Genomic DNA, 21,143 nt, shown 5'->3' on the forward strand with positions numbered 1-21,143 from the left:
AGTTTATTTTAAAGATACAGCATGGAAACAGACCCATCTGTACTATCGGTCACCCATTCACTAGTTCTATGTTATCCCATTTTCGCACCCTACATTCTCAAGAAAGTCTAGAACTAGAGAGTACAGGTTTAAGATGAGAAAGATACATTTAAAGAGATCTGAGGGATAGAATTTTCACACAGAGGATGGTGAATGCCTTGAATGGGCTTCCAGAGGAGGTGGTGAAGACAGATCCAATTAGAACATTTAAAAGGTGCTTGGACAAGTAATTGTATAGGAAAGTCGAGGTGGGGCTTAATGCAGACAAATGTGATCAGTATACCTGTAAATAGGCATCATGGTCAGCATGGAGGTGAACTGCATGGGCCAGTTCTTGTACCATATGATTCTATGAAAGTTAAATCATGTTCAACAAATTTGTTACTGCTCTTTGTGGATGTGACAGAGTCAATAGCTTATGTTGTGTATTTAACTTTTCAGAAGATATTTGACAAGTTGAAAATGAAAGACTGGTGCCTCAGATACGATCACATAGATTTTGCTGAAGTGTGTTAGCATGATAACCACATAGAAGACAGTGGAAGGATAGAACTAGTGGAGTGTGCCAGGGATCAGTTTTTGCCCTGCAATTACTTACAATTTACAATATCCAGAGCAGAGAGAATACAAAGGTAACTAAGTTTGCCAAATACACAAAAACAGGTGGCAAGTCATGCAGCTCTGAGAGTATGGATAAGTTGAAGGAGTGGGGAAAAACTTTGCTGATGGAGTTTAATGTGGAGAGGCATACATTCATGCACATCATAAAGAATATAAAGGCAGTGTATAAACTAAATGGAAAAAGATTGCAGATGAACAAAGGACAGAGGGATCTAAAGATTCTTGTACACCAATTGTAAAAGTTGGTAGGCAGGTGCAGGAGTGTTTATGAAATTGCATCTTTATTGCATGAGGGCTGAGGTTTATGGAAGTAACGTTACAACTAAACAGAGTACACAATTTTGATCATCATTTAAGAATATACTGGCATTTGAGGCTATCTGAAAAAGATTCATTACTTACATGTGAAGGAACTACTTCTTACAAAGAATGATGAATCGTTCACATTCTCTATCTAATAGATTTTTAGAGGCTAGATCATTGGGTGTAAGAGAGTAAACTTGAAAGATTAGGAACTGGCATAGAGAACTGGGACAGATCACAATAATCATATTGAATGGTGGGGCAGGCTTGAAGTTTCAAGTAGCCTATTCCTGCTCTTATTTTCTTATATTCTTAACTCGTCATTGTCATTTGTATCATTTGAGGTAACCAAAGGCTGCATTTTCATTCATTGCAGAGCAAGAATTCTGTCATAATTGTGGCTTAGTGACTGAGAGTAAGAATAAATGGGCCATTTTCATTTGGTCCAGTGGGTTGCCCCACATTGATCAATAGTGGGCATCGGCTCTTCATAATCTCTAACAATGATTTAGATTGGCAGATCAAGTATAATATATCCAAGTTAGCGGATAATAACAATTTTTACATATTTTACTCAGTTTATTTGTGTGTGGTTTTGCAAGCCTATCTAATGGGTTTGCCCTTGGTCAGTTTACTTTTGTCTTTGGTTTCATTATTTGCTTGATCAGTATGATCAATTTAGTTTAGTTTAGTTTAGAGGCACAGCATGGAAATAGTCCCTTCAGCCCACCGAGTCCACGCCGACCAACAATCACGCTTACACTAGTTCTACCCTACTCACTTAGGACAATTTACAGAAGCCAATTAACCTACAAACCTGCACGTCTTTGGAAAGTGAGAGGAAACCAGAGCACCCGGAGAAAACTCACGAAGCCACGAGGGAAAACATTAACTGTACAGAGAGCAGGTTTCTGGCACAAAGTGAGCAGCTGTACTACCGCACCACTGTGTCACCAATTATGATCATAAGTGGATTTGCTTTAATTGAATATACTTCAATTAGAATTATGTATTTGTATTAACACTGAAAGGAAATTAAACGTTGTGCTACTTATTTAATTTATTCATTGGCAAAGAATACCATCTGAAAAGTAAAATACACAACATCAGCTATTAACTCTGTTTGTTACATTCTCAAAGAGCTCTAGCAAATTTGATGAGCATAATTTAACTTTCATAGAATCATATGGTTCATTGACATAGAATAATCGTACCACTGACAGCAAGAAAACATTATTTTGCAGGTGTCTCGTATAATCCGAACAGATTGTGGAAATGCATTGCTGGTTGGAGTTGGTGGATCTGGAAAACAATGCCTTACAAAATTGGCATCTTTCATTGCTGGTTATAAAATTTCTCAGATCACTTTAACAAGGTTAGTAAATAATTTACACTCATTTTATTTTGGAGGATATCATACATTGGATAGCATGAATATTCTTGGTAGACCACATGGTAGGCAATGTCACAAAACTTATGAATACACCCTCCACCACCCCACCCCTGCTCCAGTCTGCCCATCCTATCTTGTAATGGATGTCATCAGGGAGCAAACTGCCAATAATGGGGAAATAGCACAATGATCCTTCCTTTTCCACACTGAAGACACCAATCTATTGATCATGGGAAGACGCAGAGTAGAAAACAAAATACAGACTAGAGTACTTACCAAGTTGTATTTTGGCAATCCCAATTCATTTTCATTTGTGACAATGTAAAGTATTGTCATGATAAGGAATTAAAATTTTCTCAATATAGGTTGGGACTGCCAATTAGGACTGACTGAGGGCTTAGACAGGATGGAATTTGCCAAGTGTTGAGGAAAGTTTTTTAACACCATATACACCGATCAGCCAAAGCATTATGACCACTGACAGGTGAAGTGAATAGTCAGTTCTTGAAGTTGATGTGTTGGATGCAGGAGAAATGTGCAGGAGTAAAGACCTGAGCGACTTTGACAAGGGCCAAATTGTTATGGCCAGACCACTGGGTCAGAGCATCTCTGAAATGGCAAGGCTTGTGGGGTGCTCCCGGTCAGTAGTGATGAGTACCTACCAACAGTGGTCCGAGGAGGGACAAACCAGCGACAGGGTGTTGGGCGCCCAAGGCTCATCAATGGGCGAGGGCAACGAAGGCTATTCCGTCTGGTCCAAACCGACAGAAGGTCTACTGTGGCACAAGTCACAGAATGTTTTAATGGTGGTCACGGGAGGAACAAGTCACAATGCACAGCGCATCACAACCTGCTGCATATGGGGCTGCACACAGAGGACCAGCAGCACATTAGGCAGGTGGTCATAATGTTTTGGCTCATCAGGTCATAATGTTTTGGCTGATCGGTGTATAAAGGGCACTGCAAGGAAAAGGACAAAGCTTGACCAACTCTTAGGAAATAGGGCAGGGCAACTGACTGAGGTGTCGGTGGGCAAGCATTTTGGGACCGGCTACCACAGTTCTATTAGTATTTTAAAAGCTATGGAAAACAACAGAGCTGGTCCACAAATTAATGTTCTAAAACTGGGGCAATACCAACTTTGATGTTATTAAGCAGGAACTTGCCAAAGTTATTTGCAGGCAAAAGGATGTCCAGAAAGTGGGAGACTTTTAAAAATGAAGAGAATTCATGGAATGCTTATTCCAGTTAGAGTGAATGACGAGGCAGGTGTATCCCTTGTGATAGCACCCTCTCCCCTGGATGTTGCTCTGATTCCTTTAACTGTCTGACAGGCCTGGATAGGCCAATCCGCAGCATCATTGGTAACAACTGGGTCCAATTAGCTGCTATTGAACCTTGTCAGCCTACTCCCTTTAAAACCCAGACATGTGAGCCAGAGGGACAGACATGTCTTCATCTTAGTTGTGATCCCCTGGGTGAAGGTTTGAGGAGGACTGAGCCACTGGAATCATCCTGAGGCCACCAGTGCCACCTTGACTGCTGGGAAAGAAGCCCCACGCAACAAGTCCCTCTACCTAAGATTAAGTGGCTGGGGCAACCCCGAGATGTCAGAACCTCTTCCTGCCCAGAGACCACAAGGGACTGTGCCCCCACACACACACACACACAGAGGGAATGACTGACCACCAGACTACCAGTGTTGCCTCTTCAAACCCCAAAGGTGAGCTGCCTGGAAGAAACTTGTACTGTCAGCACATCCTCTTGAAGCAAGGGTGAACTACAGGAAGAAGCCTGAGATTGCCAGGCCTCCTCCTTTGAAGACCAGGAATAGTCTACTGAAACAAGTCTGAGATTGCCAGTGTCATTGTGTGTGTGCTCTGACAGTTAGGGACAGTGCCCCCATATGGTCCTGCACTTTCTTACCACTGTAAATAGAATAATGAATGAATGATACTTTATTATCACATGTGACATGTCCCAGTGAAATTCTTTGTTTTCATACCCATACACAAAGTGTGCAAATAGTCACCCCGTATAAGGTGCCAACAAATTTACCAAGTGTTCAATGTGGTCCCAAGGGTCCCTCTTTGTTTTTTTTGGCAGCCCTCCACCCCAGGTCCTCCTTTGTTATCTGTTTTGTTCATCAGTCAGGAAATTGAGTATAGAATTTGGGACATTGTTACAGTTGAACAAGATGTTGGTGAGGCCACATGGAGTAGCATGTTCAGTTTTAGTCACCTTCCCTTAGGAAATATGCCACTAAACTGGAAAGCCTGCAGAGAAGATTTACGAGGATGTTGCCTGGACTTGAGGGCTTGGGCTATGGAGAGAGGTTGGGCAGTCAACAAGATTTAAAAGATCTTTCACAAAAGATCTATCTTCGGTGCAAACCTGCATCTGCAGTTCCTTCCTACACAAGATTTTGAAGACATTTGGACAGGTGCAACAAGAGGAAAGATTAAGCTGGATATGAGCCAAACACGAATAAATAGGATTAGCTTAGATGGGGCAGTTTGGTTGGCATGAATGAGTTGGACCAAAGGGCCTGTTTCTGTGCTGTGTGATCCATGACTCTAACATTCAGGCATGAACTGAAAATTCATTGAGCAATAGCTATTTCTGATAAGGGAGAAGCTAAGCAAGTCATTTAAATCCCAACAATATTCTGGCTTTCATCATAAATTTTACATTTAACTGGAAAATTAATTATGGGCCAAGTAGAGAAGAGAGGGTATTCTATGCTGGGTGGTTCACAAACTGAATTACCATTGTCAGTTCACTACCTACAAGGCACAAATTAGTGTGTCGTGCATCCTTGACATCATCTATATACTAAAACTCTCATTTGTTTGACCCTGAACTACAGCCAAAACAGTACACGATAGCGTGACAATTTTGGGCCCACCTTACTCACCGTCGTCCCTTTGGTGCTAATGGAAGAGGTTTCATTGAAATCGGTGTTATATTTTCAAAGTTATTCACATTTTAAAGTTCAAATCTATCTCCACGGGAGGGAGGAGGTTGGATAAGGGGGGGTTGAGGGGGTTGAGGGGGATGGGGGAAGGGGTGGGGAGGAGGGGGGGATGGGGAGAGGAGGGAGGAGGGGTGGGAGGGAGGGGGGAGGGAGGGAGGGGGAGGAGGGGGGATGGGGAGAGGGGGGAGGAGAGGGAGGAGGGAGGGAGGGGGGAGGGAGGAGGGAGGGAGGGGGAGGGGGAGGAGAAGGCCCTGCGCCAATGCAGGAGAGGTTTGGGCCCAACGGGCCCACGTGGTCTAGTGTATCTTAAATCTACCTCTGGGCAGCAATTGATACGGTACCTCTGTTCTGACTACAAAGCATCTTGTAATATTTTTCTATGATCAATCCCCTTAAATATTTTGTGCATATGCTCATTGTTAGTCTGTTATAATGTGTATCCTTTATCTGATTTTTTTTAGAGCATATAATGCTGCCAACCTGATGGATGACTTGAAGATACTGTACAGAATAGCTGGAGCAGACGGCAAGGGCATCACTTTCATATTCACCGATAATGATATCAAGGAAGAGTCTTTTCTTGAGTATCTCAACAATGTTCTTTCTTCTGGAGAGGTACCTTGCTTCTTAAAACATGTACAGCTTCCCTTCTTCATGTTTCCTCTATATCTATCTTCTGTATCTTTCAGCTATATGTTGCCAGTCAACTCCTTAAGTATTTAGTATAATCTATGTCCTGCAGCTTTCATCATTATTTTTATTCTTTTAACCAGTAGGCAGATTCGTATTCTATTATTTGTAATATGTTATTAACAATTGCACGCCTGAAAATGAAAAAACTTTATTTCCTTGAAACTTATAATCAATATCAATAGTCATTTATTTGTCTCATACACATAAATGTGCAGTGAAATGAAAAATTACCCGCAGTTCAACAATGAGACCAATAAGAATAATCAATAAAAATGCTATAACACACACAATCACAAACCAACACCAAACAAAAGAAACATCCATCACAGTGAGTCTCCTCCAGTCACCTCCTCACTGTGATGGAAGGCCAGAATGTATTTTTCTCTTCCCTGCCGTCTTCTCCCGCGGTCAGGCTGTGGAAGTTGCCATGTCGGTGCGGTCGGGGCTCCCGACATTGAAGCCCCCGCCGGACGGTGAAAGGTCCGCGGCGGGCTGACCCAAGCCCCGCGATTCGGGGCGGGCGAAGACGCTGCCGCTGCCGCTGCCGGAGCTTCCGATGTCGGCCCCCACCCAGGGGCCTGCAGGCTTTCGACGTCCAGGCGGCCCGCGCCGGAGCCTCCGGAGACGAGTCGCAGCCGTTCGCGCAGCATCCGAAGGCAGCCAGCGCCGCAGATGGTGAGTCCGGGCCGCGGAACCAGAGCCCGGGTGGTCCCAGCCGGAGCCCTCCAGCTCCAGATGCATGGCCGGTGGTAGGCCGCAGCAGGAACGGAGACATGGCCCAGAAAACAAAGGTCGGGTCTCCGTACAGGAGAGACAATGTTACAGTTCCCACCCCCCCCCCCCCCCCACATAACACACAACCGCAAACACTACGTCATATTTAAACTACAATTAAGACAAAAACAACAAAAAACACAAAAGACAACGGACTGCAGGCAAGCCGCAGCTGCGAGGGCAGTGCTGGCTCCTAGTCAGTTAATTAATGTAATCATTAGCAGGTTACAAGTGCAGATTACAAATCTGGCTGTTTGTTGATTCTGGGGAGAAATCAACATTGACCTAAGATCATTTAAATCTCCCTCTTCACCTTTTACCCCTTTTTGTTCTTGATCTGCCTGATGGTTTGTCTCATTTCTTTGAGGATTCGGAGATGGTGGGGTGTGTTGCAGGTGAATTATTCTGGCTGGTCCAACATGGCTATTGACTTCCCCACCATGAATGGGATCTACAGGATGCACTATCTTGAGAAAGCAGATCATATCATCCTGACTATGCATTCTTCTTGCTGTTACCTTCAGGAAGCAGGGACAGGAATCTGAGACCATTATCACCAGGATCAACAGCTTCTTTCTAATAACCATTAGTTTCTTGAACCGAACTACCACCCCACCTCAGTCGCAAACCACTGCAGACTGTGCACTACAATGGTTGATCTATGTATTTTGCTTTTTTAGCACTATCATGGTTTACCTAGAATAACACACAATTTCTGACTATGCCCCTCATAATTTTGTATACTTCTATTAGGTCTCCTCATAACCTAGAGTACTGGAGAAAACAATCCAAGTCTGTCCAACCACTCCTAATAACCCCTAGTAACTAATAGCCCCTAATCTAGGCAACATTCTAATAAACCTCTTCTGCACCCTCTCCAAATTTCCTATAATTGGGCGATCTAAACTCTGCACAATACTCCAAATGTGACTTTACAATTGTCTTATGGAACTGCATCTCGACTTCCTGACTCGTAAATCTTTAGTTGTTGGTAGGATAGTTCTGTTGCCTTACTGCAGCAGCATATCAATGCTGTTAAGAGTCTTGCCTTCAACTGTATACCTTTCACTTAAATTTGACCTCCCAAAGTGCAACACCTCACACTTGTTCAGATGAAACTGCATCTGACACTTCTCTGCCCATTTCTATTGTTAATCTATATCCCACTAAATACATTAACCGTTTTTCTGACTGTTCCCAACTCCAGCAACCTTGGTGTCTTATCTAAATTTACCAATCAACCCATCTACATTTATGTCCAAGCCATTTATATATATCACAAACAACAGAGGTCTCAGCTGTGATCCCTTTAGAATTCACTGGTCACAGACCTGTTGCCAGAATAATGCCCTTCCACCACTACCTTCTATCTTCTGTGTGTAAGTCAGTTCAGAATTCTTACGAGCAGGTCACCATGGATCCCACGCATCTTGATCTTCTGGATAATCCTACTATGGAGGACTTTATCAAATGCCTTACTAAAATCAATGTAGACAATATCTACCCTCATTTGTTACCTTAGTCACCTCCTCAAAAGTCTTGATTAAGTTTGGAAGACATGACCTGCCATGTACAAAGCCGTGCTGGCTGTCCCTAATTATCTTACACCCTTTAGAGTAAGTTCTATCCCAAAATATCCTCTCCAATAGCTTACATTGACTTTAGGCTCACTAGCCATTCCCTGTGGATTCTCACTACTTCCTGACTTAAACAAGGAACAATATTAACTCCTCTCCAGTCCTCTGGGATCCCTCCTGTAGCAACAGAAATTGGAAAGATCTTTGTCAAGGCTGCTGCAATATCCTTTCTTGGCTGTTTTAAAATGCTGGGATAGGTCCCATCAGTCCAAGAGGATCTATCCACATCAATGCTCATCAAGAGCCCCAGCACCACCTCCTTGTTGACCTCAAACTTCCCTTGCATATTAGTTTTCTCCACACTGATCTCACTGTCCACCATGTCCTTCTGCTTGGTGAATACAAATGCAAAGTACCCATCCTCTGTCTCCAATCACAAATAAGCTTATTTATCCTTCAGCAGTCTTGCTTTCTTTTTTACCCTATTGTCTAATGTTTCTATAAAGCTGCAGCAAATAAGACTTTCATTGTTCCAATTCATATCTGGGGCAAACACTCTTGAATCTCTTAAACTCATTTGCGGGGGTCAGGGGGAGACAGGAAGTGGCCTATAACCACTAATCCGTTTGTTTGCGCAGGCGACAATTCCAAGGATGGGTGTGTGGCTGGGTCAACACATTCTAGTCTATTTACTTCTACATAAAATGAGTGGAAATCTGGTGAATTCAAATTCACTGAGTTTAAATGCCGATTCAACCACCGTAAATTCAGAATAATTGCTACTTAAAATATTTTCATATAGAAGTAAGCATGGCTGAACAACAGAACTCAGAATCAAAAATATTTACCAATGACAATAAGTGTAATGAAGAGATCAAAATTGCAAGTCTTCAACTTTTTCTGCATTATTTTCCTTTGACAGGTATCAAATTTATTTGCTCGGGATGAACTTGATGAGATTACTCAATCGCTGATTGGACCAATGAAAAAAGAAGCACCTCGTATCCCACCAACTTTTGACAATTTATATGAATATTTTATACGAAGAGCCAGAACAAATCTACATGTTGTTCTCTGCTTCTCTCCGGTCAGAATTTTACATATAGTACAAATTTATACATTTAAATAATCCTAAATTTTACCGTGTTGGAAAACCTGTGCCACCATAACAATCCACAAGGGATCAAAACATTTTATCCACGTGGTATTTAGAGTCATAGGGTGATACAGTGTGGAAACAGGCCCTTCGGCCCAACTTGCCTACACCGGCCAACATGTCCCAGCTACATTTGTCCCACCTGCCTGTGTTTGGTCCATATTCCTCCAAACTTGTCCTATTCATGTACCTGTCTATCTATTTCTTAAACGTTAGGATAGTCCCAGCCTCAACTACCTCCTCTGGCAGCTTGTTCCATACACCCATCACCTTTTGTGTGAAAAAGTTACCCCTCAGATTCCTATTGAATCGTTTCCCCTTCACCTTGAACCTATCCTCTGGTCCTCGATTCCCCAACTCTGGGCAAGAGATTTGCATGAGAAGTTCATGCCTACTCCTTGTGCAATGATTTATATAGATATGCACGGCTAATTTAATGTACAATTGGAGAGAGTAATTTAGGAGCCCCTGAATATTAACTTATTAATATTAATGAATACTAACCAACTGGATATCAACTGTACTTATTAAAATCATACCTATACCTCTTAAAGAGGAGCTGCTCTCTGCAAACTTCCATTTATATTAAACAGGCAATTGTAAGCATGAGTACGAGGATGGTTGGTTAGTGAGAATATGTGGTTCCTGGCGAACAGATAAGATGAAGGGGAGAATCAATCAGATTATATGAATGCAAATGATGAAGGATGGACAAGACCTAATGGAAGAGGATGCATTTCATACCATTAAAATAGTTCTCTCCTGTTGTAATGCATTTTCATGTTCCTAACTGCCAGCACAATCCTACCCCTTGTTGTAATGGTTATACATTTCCTCTCACTTACAACAACTCTCTATCCCTCAGCACAAACAACAGAACTTTCAGGAAAGCATTTGAGAATCTCAAAGCCAACTTCACTCTCTTTCAGTCACTTCAGCGATTTGTAACTTCACATTAACCATTGATGCACCACAATCTCTTCATGCCCGTACATAAATTATGGACATAAATAATGGCTGGGAAATTATGTATAATGCTATTGTGAAGCAGATATTGTTTAAATGCCAGGTTATTAAAATCTGCTAGTTCTCCACATGACCACTGTATCACCATTGCTGCATCTTGATGTAATTATCAAAACCAAAAACTGTAGAATCTTAGTTATTAAGAACTTTAGACAATACAATAATGGGCCTTTTGGCCCCCAATCTTTATTCCAAACATTATGCCAAGTTAAACTGATCTCACCTGCCTGTACATGATCCATATCCCTTTATTCCTTGCTCTTCCATTTGCCTATCTAAAAGCTTCTGAAACACCATTATAGTAACTGCCTCCACCACTCCTGGCAGTGCATTCCAGGCCCCACCGCTCATGTAAAGAACCTGCCCCGCGCATTTCCATTAAACTTTCTCCCTCTCACTGAAAAGCTATGCCCTCTAGTGTTGGACATTTCCACCCTAGGGAAAAAGTTTTGACGGTCTACCATATTGATGCCTCTCATAATTTTATAAACCTTCGTCATCTCCCCTCAACCTCCAATGTTCCAGACAAATAATCCAAGTTTATCCAACCTCTTCTTGTATCTGAAACTCTAATCCAAGCAGCATTGTGGTAAACTTTCTTTGCACCCTCTCCAAAGCCTCCACATCCTTCCTGTTGTAGGGTGACCAGAACTGCACGCAATACTCCAAATGCTGCCTCAACAAAGTTGTATAGAGCTGCATCATGCCTTCCTGACTCTTATACAGCCCGCAACAATGGAGGTGAGCGTACCATAACCCTTCTTTGCCCTTCTTTCTATTTGTGCTGCCATCTATGAATTTGAGCTATGAATTTGAACTCCATGGTCAATAGACTATAGACAATAGGTGCAGGAGTAGGCCATTCGGCCCTTCAAGCCAGCACCACCATTCAATGCGATCATGGCTGATCATTCTCAATCAGTACCCCTTTCCTGCCTTCCCATACCCCTGATTCCGCTATCCGTAAGAGCACTATCTAGCCCTCTCTTAAATGCATTCAGAGAATTGGCCTCCACTGCCTTCTGAGGCAGAGAATTCCATAGATTTACAACTCTCTGACTGAAAAAGTTTTTCCTCATCTCCATTCTAAATGGCCTACCCCTTATTCTTAAACTGTGGCCCCTGGTTCTGGACTCCCCCAACATTGGGAACATGTTTCCTGCCTCTAACGTGTCCAACCCCTTAATAATCTTATATGTTTCGATAATATCCTTTCTCATCCGTCTAAATTCCAGTGTATACAAGCCTAGTCGTTCCAGTCTTTCAACATATGACAGTCCCGCCATTCCGGGAATTAACCTGGTAAACCTACGCTGCACGCCCTCAATAGCAAGAATATCCTACCTCAAATTTGGAGACCAAAACTGCACACAGTACTCCTGGTACGGTCTCACTAGGGCCCTGTACAACTGCAGAAGGACCTCTTTGCTCCTATACTCAGCTCCTCTTGTTATGAAGGCCAACATTCCATTGGCTTTCTTCACTGCCTGGATCAGTTCCTGTGGATTGGAGGATAGCAAATGTTATCCCACTTTTTAAGAAAGGAGGGAGAGAGAAAACGGGTAATTATAGACCAGTTAGTCTGACATCAGTGGTGGGGAAGATGCTGGAGTCAATTATAAAAGACGAAATTGCTGAGCATTTGGATAGCAGTAACGGGATCATTCCGAGTCAGCATGGATTTACGAAGGGGAAATCATGCTTGACAAATCTACTGGAATTTTTTGAGGATGTAACTAGGAAAATTGACAAGGGAGAGTCAGTGGATGTGGTGTACCTCGACTTTCAGAAAGCCTTCGACAAGGTCCCACATAGGAGATTAGTGGGCAAAATTAGGGCACATGGTATTGGGGGTAGGGTACTGACATGGATAGAAAATTGGTTGACAGACAGAAAGCAAAGAGTGGGGATAAATGGGTCCCTTTCGGAATGGCAGGCAGTGACCAGTGGGGTACCGCAAGGTTCGGTGCTGGGACCCCAGCTATTTACGATATACATTAATGACTTAGACGAAGGGATTAAAAGTACCATTAGCAAATTTGCAGATGATACTAAGTTGGGGGGTAGTGTGAATTGTGAGGAAGATGCAATAAGGCTGCAGGGTGACTTGGACAGGTTGTGTGAGTGGGCGGATACATGGCAGATGCAGTTTAATGTAGATAAGTGTGAGGTTATTCACTTTGGAAGTAAGAATAGAAAGGCAGATTATTATCTGAATGGTGTCAAGTTAGGAGGAGGGGGAGTTCAACGAGATCTGGGTGTCCTAGTGCATCAGTCAATGAAAGGAAGCATGCAGGTACAGCAGGCAGTGAAGAAAGCCAATGGAATGTTGGCCTTCGTAACAAGAGGAGTTAAGTATAGGAGCAAAGAGGTCCTTCTACAGTTGTACCGGGCCCTGGTGAGACTGCACCTGGAGTACTGTGTGCAGTTTTGGTCTCCAAATTTGAGGAAGGATATTCTTGCATTGGAGGGCGTGCAGCGTAGGTTCACTAGGTTAATTCCCGGAATGGCGGGACTGTCGTATGTTGAAAGGCTGGAGCGATTGGGCTTGTATACACTGGAATTTAGAAGGATGAGGGGGAATCTTATTGAAACATATAAGATAATTAGGGGATTGGACACATTAGAGGCAGATAACATGTTCCCAATGTTGGGGGAGTCCAGAACAAGGGGCCACAGTTTAAGAATAAGGTGTAGGCCATTTAGAACGGAGATGAGGAAGAACTTTTTCAGTCAGAGGGTGGTGAAGGTGTGGAATTCTCTGCCTCAGAAAGCAGTGGAGGCCGGTTCGTTGGATGCTTTCAAGAGAGAGCTGGATAGAGCTCTTAAGGATAGCGGAGTGAGGGGGTATGGGGAGAAGGCAGGAACGGGGTACTGATGGAGAGTGATCAGCCATGATCGCATTGAATGGCGGTGCTGGCTCGAAGGGCTGAATGGCCTACTCCTGCACCTATTGTCTATTGTCTATTGTCTATTGCTGTACCTGCATGCTTCCTTTTAGTGACTGATGCACTAGGACACCCAGATCCCGTTGTATGTCCCCTTTTCCTAACTTGTCATCATTCAGATAATAATCTGCCTTCCTATTCTTACCACCAAAGTGGATAACCTCACACTTGTCCACATTAAACTGCATCTGACATGCATCCGCCCACTCACACAACCTGCCCAAGTCACCCTGCAACCTCATAGCATCTTCCACACAGTTCACACTGCCATCCAACTTTGTTTCATCTGTAAATTTGCTAATGGTACTTTTAATCCCTTCATCCAAGTCATTAATGTATATTGTAAATAGCTGCGGTCCCAGCACCGAGCCTTGCGGTACCCCACTAGTCACTCACTGCCTGCTATTCTGAAAGGGACCCATTTATCCCACTCTTTCCTTTCTGTCTGTCAACCAATTTTCTATCCATGTCAGTACCCTACCTCCAATACCATGTGCTCTAATTTTGTCCACTAATCTCCTATGTGGGACCTTGCCGAAGGCTTTCTGAAAGTCTAGATACACGACATCCACCGGCACTCCCCTGTCAATTTTCCTAGTTACAACCTCAATGAATTCCAGAAGATTAGTCAAGCATGATTTCCCCTTCGTAAATCCATGCTGACTCGGAATGATCCTGTTACTGCTATCCAAAATACTCCGCAATTTCGTCTTTTATAATTGACTCCAGCATCTTCCCCACCACTGATGTCAGACTAACAGGTCTATGATTTCCCGTTTTCTCTCTCCCTCCTTTCTTAAAAAGTGGGATAACATTACCAACCCTCCAATCCACAGGAACTGATCCTGAATCTATAGAACATTGGAACATGATCACCAATGCGTCCACAATTTCTAGAGCCACCTCCTTAAGTACCCTGGGATGCAGACCATCAGGCCCTGGGGATTGATCAGCCTTCAGTCCCATCAGTCTACCCAACACCATTTCCTGCCTAATGTGAATTTCCTTCAGTTCCTCAGTCACCCTAGGATCTCTGGCAACTAGAACATCTGGGAGATTGTGTGTATCTTCCTTAGTGAAGACAGATCCAAAGTACCGGTTCAACTCGTCTGCCATTTCCTTGGTCCCCATAATAAATTCCCCAGCTTCTATCTTCAAGGAACCCACATTTGCCTTGACTATTTTTTTCCTCTTTACATACCTAAAAAAGCTTTTACTATCCTCCTTTATATTATTGGCTAGCTTACCCTCGTACCTCATCTTTTCTCCCCATATTGCCTTTTTAGTTATCTGTTGCACTTTAAAAGAGTCCCAATCCTCTGGCTTCCCACTCTTCTTTGCTATGTTATACTTCTCTTTTATTTTTATGCTGTCCTTGACTTCCCTTGTCAGCCACAGGGGCCTCTTACTCCCCTTGGAATCTTTCCTCCTCTTTGGGATAAATTGATCCTGCAACTTCTGCATTATTCCCAGGAATACCTGCCATTGCTGTTCCACCGTCTTCCCTGCTTCGCACATTTAAATACAACACTTTAACTTCGGTATTCACCTCCCCTCTCACACCGGTCACAATTGGCCCTGACCTTACTCTCTTATGCCATCCAGAACTTCCCTTCCCATTTTTTTGAGAGTCCTTTGCAATTTCTCCTGTATTTGCTTTCCCTTTAACTCCATCTTCATATTCCCAATTTGTCAACCCCTCCCCCCCACTACTTAGTTTAAACCCACACGTGTAGCACTAGCAAACCTGCCTGCCAGAATGTTGGTCCCCCTGCTGTTAAGGTGTAACCCTTCCCTTTTGTATAGGTCACCCCTACCCCAGAAGAGATCCCAGTGGTCTAGAAATCTAAATCCCTGCTCCCTGCACCAGCTCCTCAACCATACATTCATATCCCCCATCTCTCTGTTCCTGCCCTCACCAGCACGAGGTACAGGTAGCAGTCCAGAGATAACCACCCTCGACGTCCTACTTCTCAGTCTTCTTCCTAACTCTCTAAACTCACGTTTCAGTATCTCCTTCCTCTGCATATCAAGACGGTTAAGGGTCTTGCCATTAATTATATACTCTCCCTTTATACTAAACTTCCCAAAGTACAACACCTCGCACTTGCTTGGATTAAACTCTGTTTGTCATTTTTCCATCCATTTCTGCAGCTGATGTATATACCACTATATTTTCTAACAGCCTTCTTCACTGTCTGAAGCTCCTCCAATTTTGGTGTCATCAGCAAACTTACTCACCAACCATCAACATTCATGTCCAAGTCATTTATATCTACTGCAAACAGCAGCGGTCCCAGTACAGATCCCTGCGGAACTCCACCGGTCATAGACCTCATGCCATAATATCTTCCTTCCACCACAACCCTCTGTCTTCTATGAATAAGCCAGTTCCGAATCCATATGACCAATTCATTGTGAATCCTGTACTATTTTATCTTCTGGATCAGCCTAACATGAGGGACATTATCAAAGGCTTTACTAAAATTCATGTACACAACATCGACTACCCTACCTTCATCAGTCTCCTCCGTCACCTCCTCAAAATCATTTTGCTGTCCTCCAAGTCCTTCTAGGTGAATACAGATGAAAAGTACTCATTTAGCACCTCGCCTACTTCCTCTGACTCCAAACATAGATGCTGTGGTGACACCTGGTGGCAACCCAAGGGCACAACGAACCATCGGCTCTAGAGGTTGGCGTCTTGGTGTGGGAGGCGCTAGCCATGGGGTCGGTACCTGAGTTGGTATAAAAGGCTGGACAACGCCCGTGACGGCGTGGAGTAGGGAGCTGTATTGGAGAGAATAAACACATCTAGTGCACGCAACTCGTGTCCGATTAGTTTTTGGCGGGACTCCTTCGCGTTCCCGCCACAATACCTCCATTAACCTTAAACCTTCTCTTTGCTCACCCTCTTGTTTTTAACATATGTATAAAAAGCCCTGGGATTTTCCTTAATCCAACTCGCCAATGATATTTCATGGCACTTTTCTGGCCCCTCTAATCACCTGCTTAAGTGCTTTCTTATTCATTCTCTAGTCCTCATAAGCCCCATCTGATGCCACCTTCTTAAACCCGACATATGCTTTCTTTTTCTTTCTGACCTAGTTTACAACCTCCTTGGTCATCCACGGATTTCTTTACCTCGCCATCCTTATCCCTCCTTCTTACTGGAACATGCTGATTCTACACTTTGATTACCTGACCTTTAAACAACTCCCACATGTTAGCTGTGGGCTTACATAATAACAACTACTCCTAATCTATCCTCCCTCGCCCCGCCTAATAATATTGTAATCTGCTTTGGCCCAATTAAGTACCTTCCCCCAACGTTCAGACCTGTCCCTATTCAAAACAATCTTAAAACTTCTGGAGTTGTGATTACTATCTCCAAAATGCTCTTCCACCATAACACCAGTCACCTGGCGAAGCTCGATCCCCAATTCAAGGTAGCGTATGATTCTTTCTTTGAGTCGGACTATCCATATACTGTTTAAGGAAACCTTCTTGGATACACATGAACAAATTCTACCCCATCTAATCCTTTACACTGAGTCAGTCCCTGTCAATATTATTCAAATGGAGAAAATGATGATTCAAGAAATAGAAGGAAAACCTGAATTTGGATTGTGCATTTACAATTAGGCATCACCAAAAATGCTTCAAATACAATGAATAGTTAAGCTATTTTAAACAATGTTACTAACGAATACCTAGATTTGCAATGTTTTAAAATGTGACAGCATTTAAAGCATTGCCATGAACCTGTTCAATTTATTCTCATAGCATGAAATTCTGAATTGTCATTGTATCTTCATGAAAAAATGCTTTACAAATCCATTGTGGATTTATTTTTAACTACAATCCTCGATGAGAAAGTAGAATTTTAACATAATATATTTGAAATGTAGTTTGGCCTGTTTCTTACTCTTAATAGTCTTCTGTAAGCTAATTTGATGAATCCTTTTTCTATTTATATTTCTGATTTCCTTCATCAACATTGTTTTATTTTTTGCATTATTAAAGTGCAGTAAATAAGTTCGGAGATCTTTCGTTTATATATATTTCAGACAACTATTCCTTTGTTTTGTTATTAGGTTGGTGAAAAGTTTCGATCTCGTGCCCTGAAGTTTCCTGGCCTGATTTCAGGTTGCACAATGGACTGGTTCAGTCATTGGCCGAGAGAGGCATTGGTTGCAGTCTCCACCCATTTTCTTTCTGGTTTTCTCATTGTTTGCTCAGCGGAGGTTAAAAACCAGCTGGTGGAAACAATGAGTGAATTTCATGTCGGGGTCTATCAAACCTGTGAAGATTATTTTCAGAGGTATGTTCTCTGATTAATATGTTGTTGGTATAAGCAATTGAAACCCAGACTGGTCTCCTGGATTAATCCAATTATTATCTTTAGAACATAGTAAAATCTAAACAAGGGTTTAAAAATATATTTTGGCAAGAGAATATTTGATCGTCTGGAACAAGTTGGAAACTGTGAAGTGTGTAGGAAGTAACTGCAGATGCTGGTTTAAACCGAAGATAGACACAAAAAGCTGGAGTAACTCAGCGGGTCAGCCAGCATCTCTGGAGAAAAGGAATAGGTGACGTTTTGGGTCGAGACCCTTCTCCAGACAGAGTCAGGGGAAAGGGAAACGAGAGGTATAAAACAAATGAATGAAAGATATGCAAAAAAGTAACGATAATAAAGGTAACAGGCCATTGTTCACTGTGGCCTTGCTGAGGCCATTTGCCGTGCCTTCGCCTCTCTCCCGCTTTTAAAATGTGGTCGGAGAGCAGGAGGAATCACAGAAGGGGAGCAGCGAGAGAGGATGTTGCACAACTCTCGTTGGAGAGAGGAGGAGAACTTCTTCAAAGTAGACATACCTTGAGGAGATTTCACAATGGAGCAGACAAAATGTGTAGGAAGGAACTACAGATGCTGGTTTAAACAGAAGATAGACACAAAAAGCTGGAGTAACTCCGAGGAGCAGCCGGCAGCAAGAGGGAGGAGAAAGCATGGCAAATGGCCTCAGCAAGGCCACAGTGAACAATGGCCTGTTCCCTTTATCATTGTTACTTTTTTGCATATCTTTCATTCATTTGTTCTACATCGCTCTATATCACCACCTATATCTCTCGTTTCCCTTTCCCCGACTCTCAGTCGAAAGGTCTCAACCTGAAATGTCACCTATTCTTTTTCTCCAGAGATGCTGTCTGACCCGCTGAATTACTCCCGCTTTTTGTGTCTATCTTTAGAAACTGTGAAGGTTGCTTCTGAGAGGATATCTCTGTGTTACACAAGGAAGATGAAGATACTGAAATACTAAATTAGAAATATTATCCAATAGTAAATTGTGCAGCTTAGACAAGAAACACAATGCAAACTAGGAAACATTATATATCAGCCTTACCAAGAGCTTTTTCCACAGGCACACTTCAACACTCCTCTGGGTAGTAATATCCGCATTGGTAGAATTCTAGTACCTAGGGAATGGATTCACTGTCCTCCTCAACCTATAATTATCTTGTGATTGTTTTGGCTTTTTATTCAAACTGTTTCAACCAAGTCTGCCATTGGCTTTTTTCGTTCTGTGAATAACTCTCATCAAAACAGGTAATAGCAGAATCCTTGAATCATAGCTATAACACTGGAGATAGACATAAAAAGCTGGAGTAACTCAGTGGGATAGGTAACATCTCTGGAGAGAAGGAATGGGTGACGTTTCGAGTCGAGACCCTTCGTCAGAGGGGTGTCCCACAACCTGGCATAGTCATTCTAAAAGAGGTATATATTTTAGTCAATCATCTATTCTAGGATCTATTCTGTACCCCCAGCATGGAGATGATGATGCAATGGTCTGTGGGTGAGTCGTGAGCCCTATCAATCTCCCAACATTTATTCTAGACCATGAAATCTCATAGTATCAGCTCAAATATGGGTAAGGAAACCTCCTCCTGATTACCAACTACTCTCTTCCCTCAGCTGAGGAATCAGTTCTCTTCCATGTTGACAACACTTGAAAGAAGCACTACAAGTAATAAGGACTTAGAAACAGTGTAAATATTTCAGGTCTGTAACTAATCATCAGAACATTTGTTCCAATGTTATCCCGTTTGCTCTTTCTGTAGGTGTTGCTTGGTATTTCAAAATTGATTGGGAAACTTGAAGAACAGAACTGGCACCTCAAAACGGGGAATCTATGAGGTGCTAGGAATGAAATGTGCATCACCCTAATATGTAATCTCTTAGCCTTGGTATTCCTAATTTACCTTTACACAAAGAAAGACACCTATGAATGTTGAAGCTCAATCATCCTCACCCTGAGACATAACCCCAGGAGTTCCTCAAGACAAGGACCTAAACCCAACCATCTTCATCTGCAGCATCAATCACCTTTTATAATTTCAGAAGTAGTGATGTGTACAGATAATACGCATTCATTCCATTTGCAACTCCTTGTCAAATAATGTGGTCCATCTCTGTGTATAGCAAGAAGTAAAATAACATACAACCATGCGCTAGGAAGTGGCAAGAAACAAACCAGCTCAGAAATATTAGGCAAAGACTATCTCTAGCAAGAAAGTCTGCTCACCTTCCCCTCGTATTCAATGGCATGATGAAACTGAATCTCCCAGGGTCTTCAATATCCCAGGGTCAGCATTAACCAAAAATTCACTGGGCCAGCCACATAAGTATTTTTTACCTACAACAGCAGATCAGAGGCTGGATGTTCTGAGGCAAGTAACTCACCTCCTGGCATCCCACAGTATTTCTGCCATCTACAAGTTGGGAACACTCGTAACTTACCTGTTTGAGTGCAATTCCAACAACACTCAAGAAGCTCATCGTCTCCCAAGGCAACACAACTGCTTGATGGGACACATCCACTGAACCAAACATCCATCCCTTCCAAAATCATACCACTGCAAATACCATGTGTCCCATCTACATAATGAACTGGCTTTCTTAGACTACTTCAAAGCCACAACCTCTCTTGTGAAGAATGACAAGGGCAACAGGCACATAGGAACTTAACCAATTGCAGGTTTCTCTTGGAGCCATTCTAACATAGAAATATCTTGCCGTTTCAACATTTCTGAGACTCACTACCATTAGCTTATGGAAGTACAGTTCATTCAATGGAAGGACTGTTGTAATTCAAGAAGATGGCTCGCATTACTTATTCAAGGGCAACTAAAAATATGCAATAAATGCTGGCTTTGAAGCACAAAAGTAATCTCCCGAACATCTTACGAATCTGAGCGTCGTACTTGCATACACAAAACGTTATCATGTTGTTTAAATTGTCTCTGTTTACTTCTACAGTTATAACTTCAGTTCTGTCTCAATTGGCTCTTCACCCTTCAAATTTGTCTGAGCTAAGTAAAAATCAAGAAATGCAGATGATGGACATAGCACATTGGACAGTACAGCACAAGAACAGGCCCTTTGGCCCACAATGTCTGCCAAACATGATGACAAATTAATCTAATCTTTTTTATTTGCATGTACTCTATATCCCTCTATTCCCTGCATATCCATGTGCCTATCTAAAAGCCTCTTAAATTACACTATCTTATCTACTTCCACCACTCCAGGCAGTGCACTCCAGGTACTCACCTGTGAAAAACACTTGGTCCA

General features: G+C 42.5%; 1 protein-coding gene across 1 annotated transcript in view; it reads left to right on the forward strand.

Moving 5' to 3' along the window:
* LOC144593844 (dynein axonemal heavy chain 8-like) overlaps window positions 1-21,143 on the forward strand; it is a 624,642-nt gene that overhangs the window by 456,601 nt on the left and 146,898 nt on the right. The window contains exons 62-65 of the mRNA XM_078399962.1: window positions 2,208-2,338; window positions 5,795-5,948; window positions 9,300-9,464; window positions 17,605-17,831. Coding sequence (XP_078256088.1) covers window positions 2,208-2,338; window positions 5,795-5,948; window positions 9,300-9,464; window positions 17,605-17,831 — 677 coding nt within the window. The remainder of the gene's footprint in view (window positions 1-2,207; window positions 2,339-5,794; window positions 5,949-9,299; window positions 9,465-17,604; window positions 17,832-21,143) is intronic.

This window comes from Rhinoraja longicauda, chromosome 5 (assembly GCF_053455715.1).
Source record: "Rhinoraja longicauda isolate Sanriku21f chromosome 5, sRhiLon1.1, whole genome shotgun sequence".
Taxonomy (NCBI): Eukaryota; Metazoa; Chordata; class Chondrichthyes; order Rajiformes; family Arhynchobatidae; genus Rhinoraja; species Rhinoraja longicauda.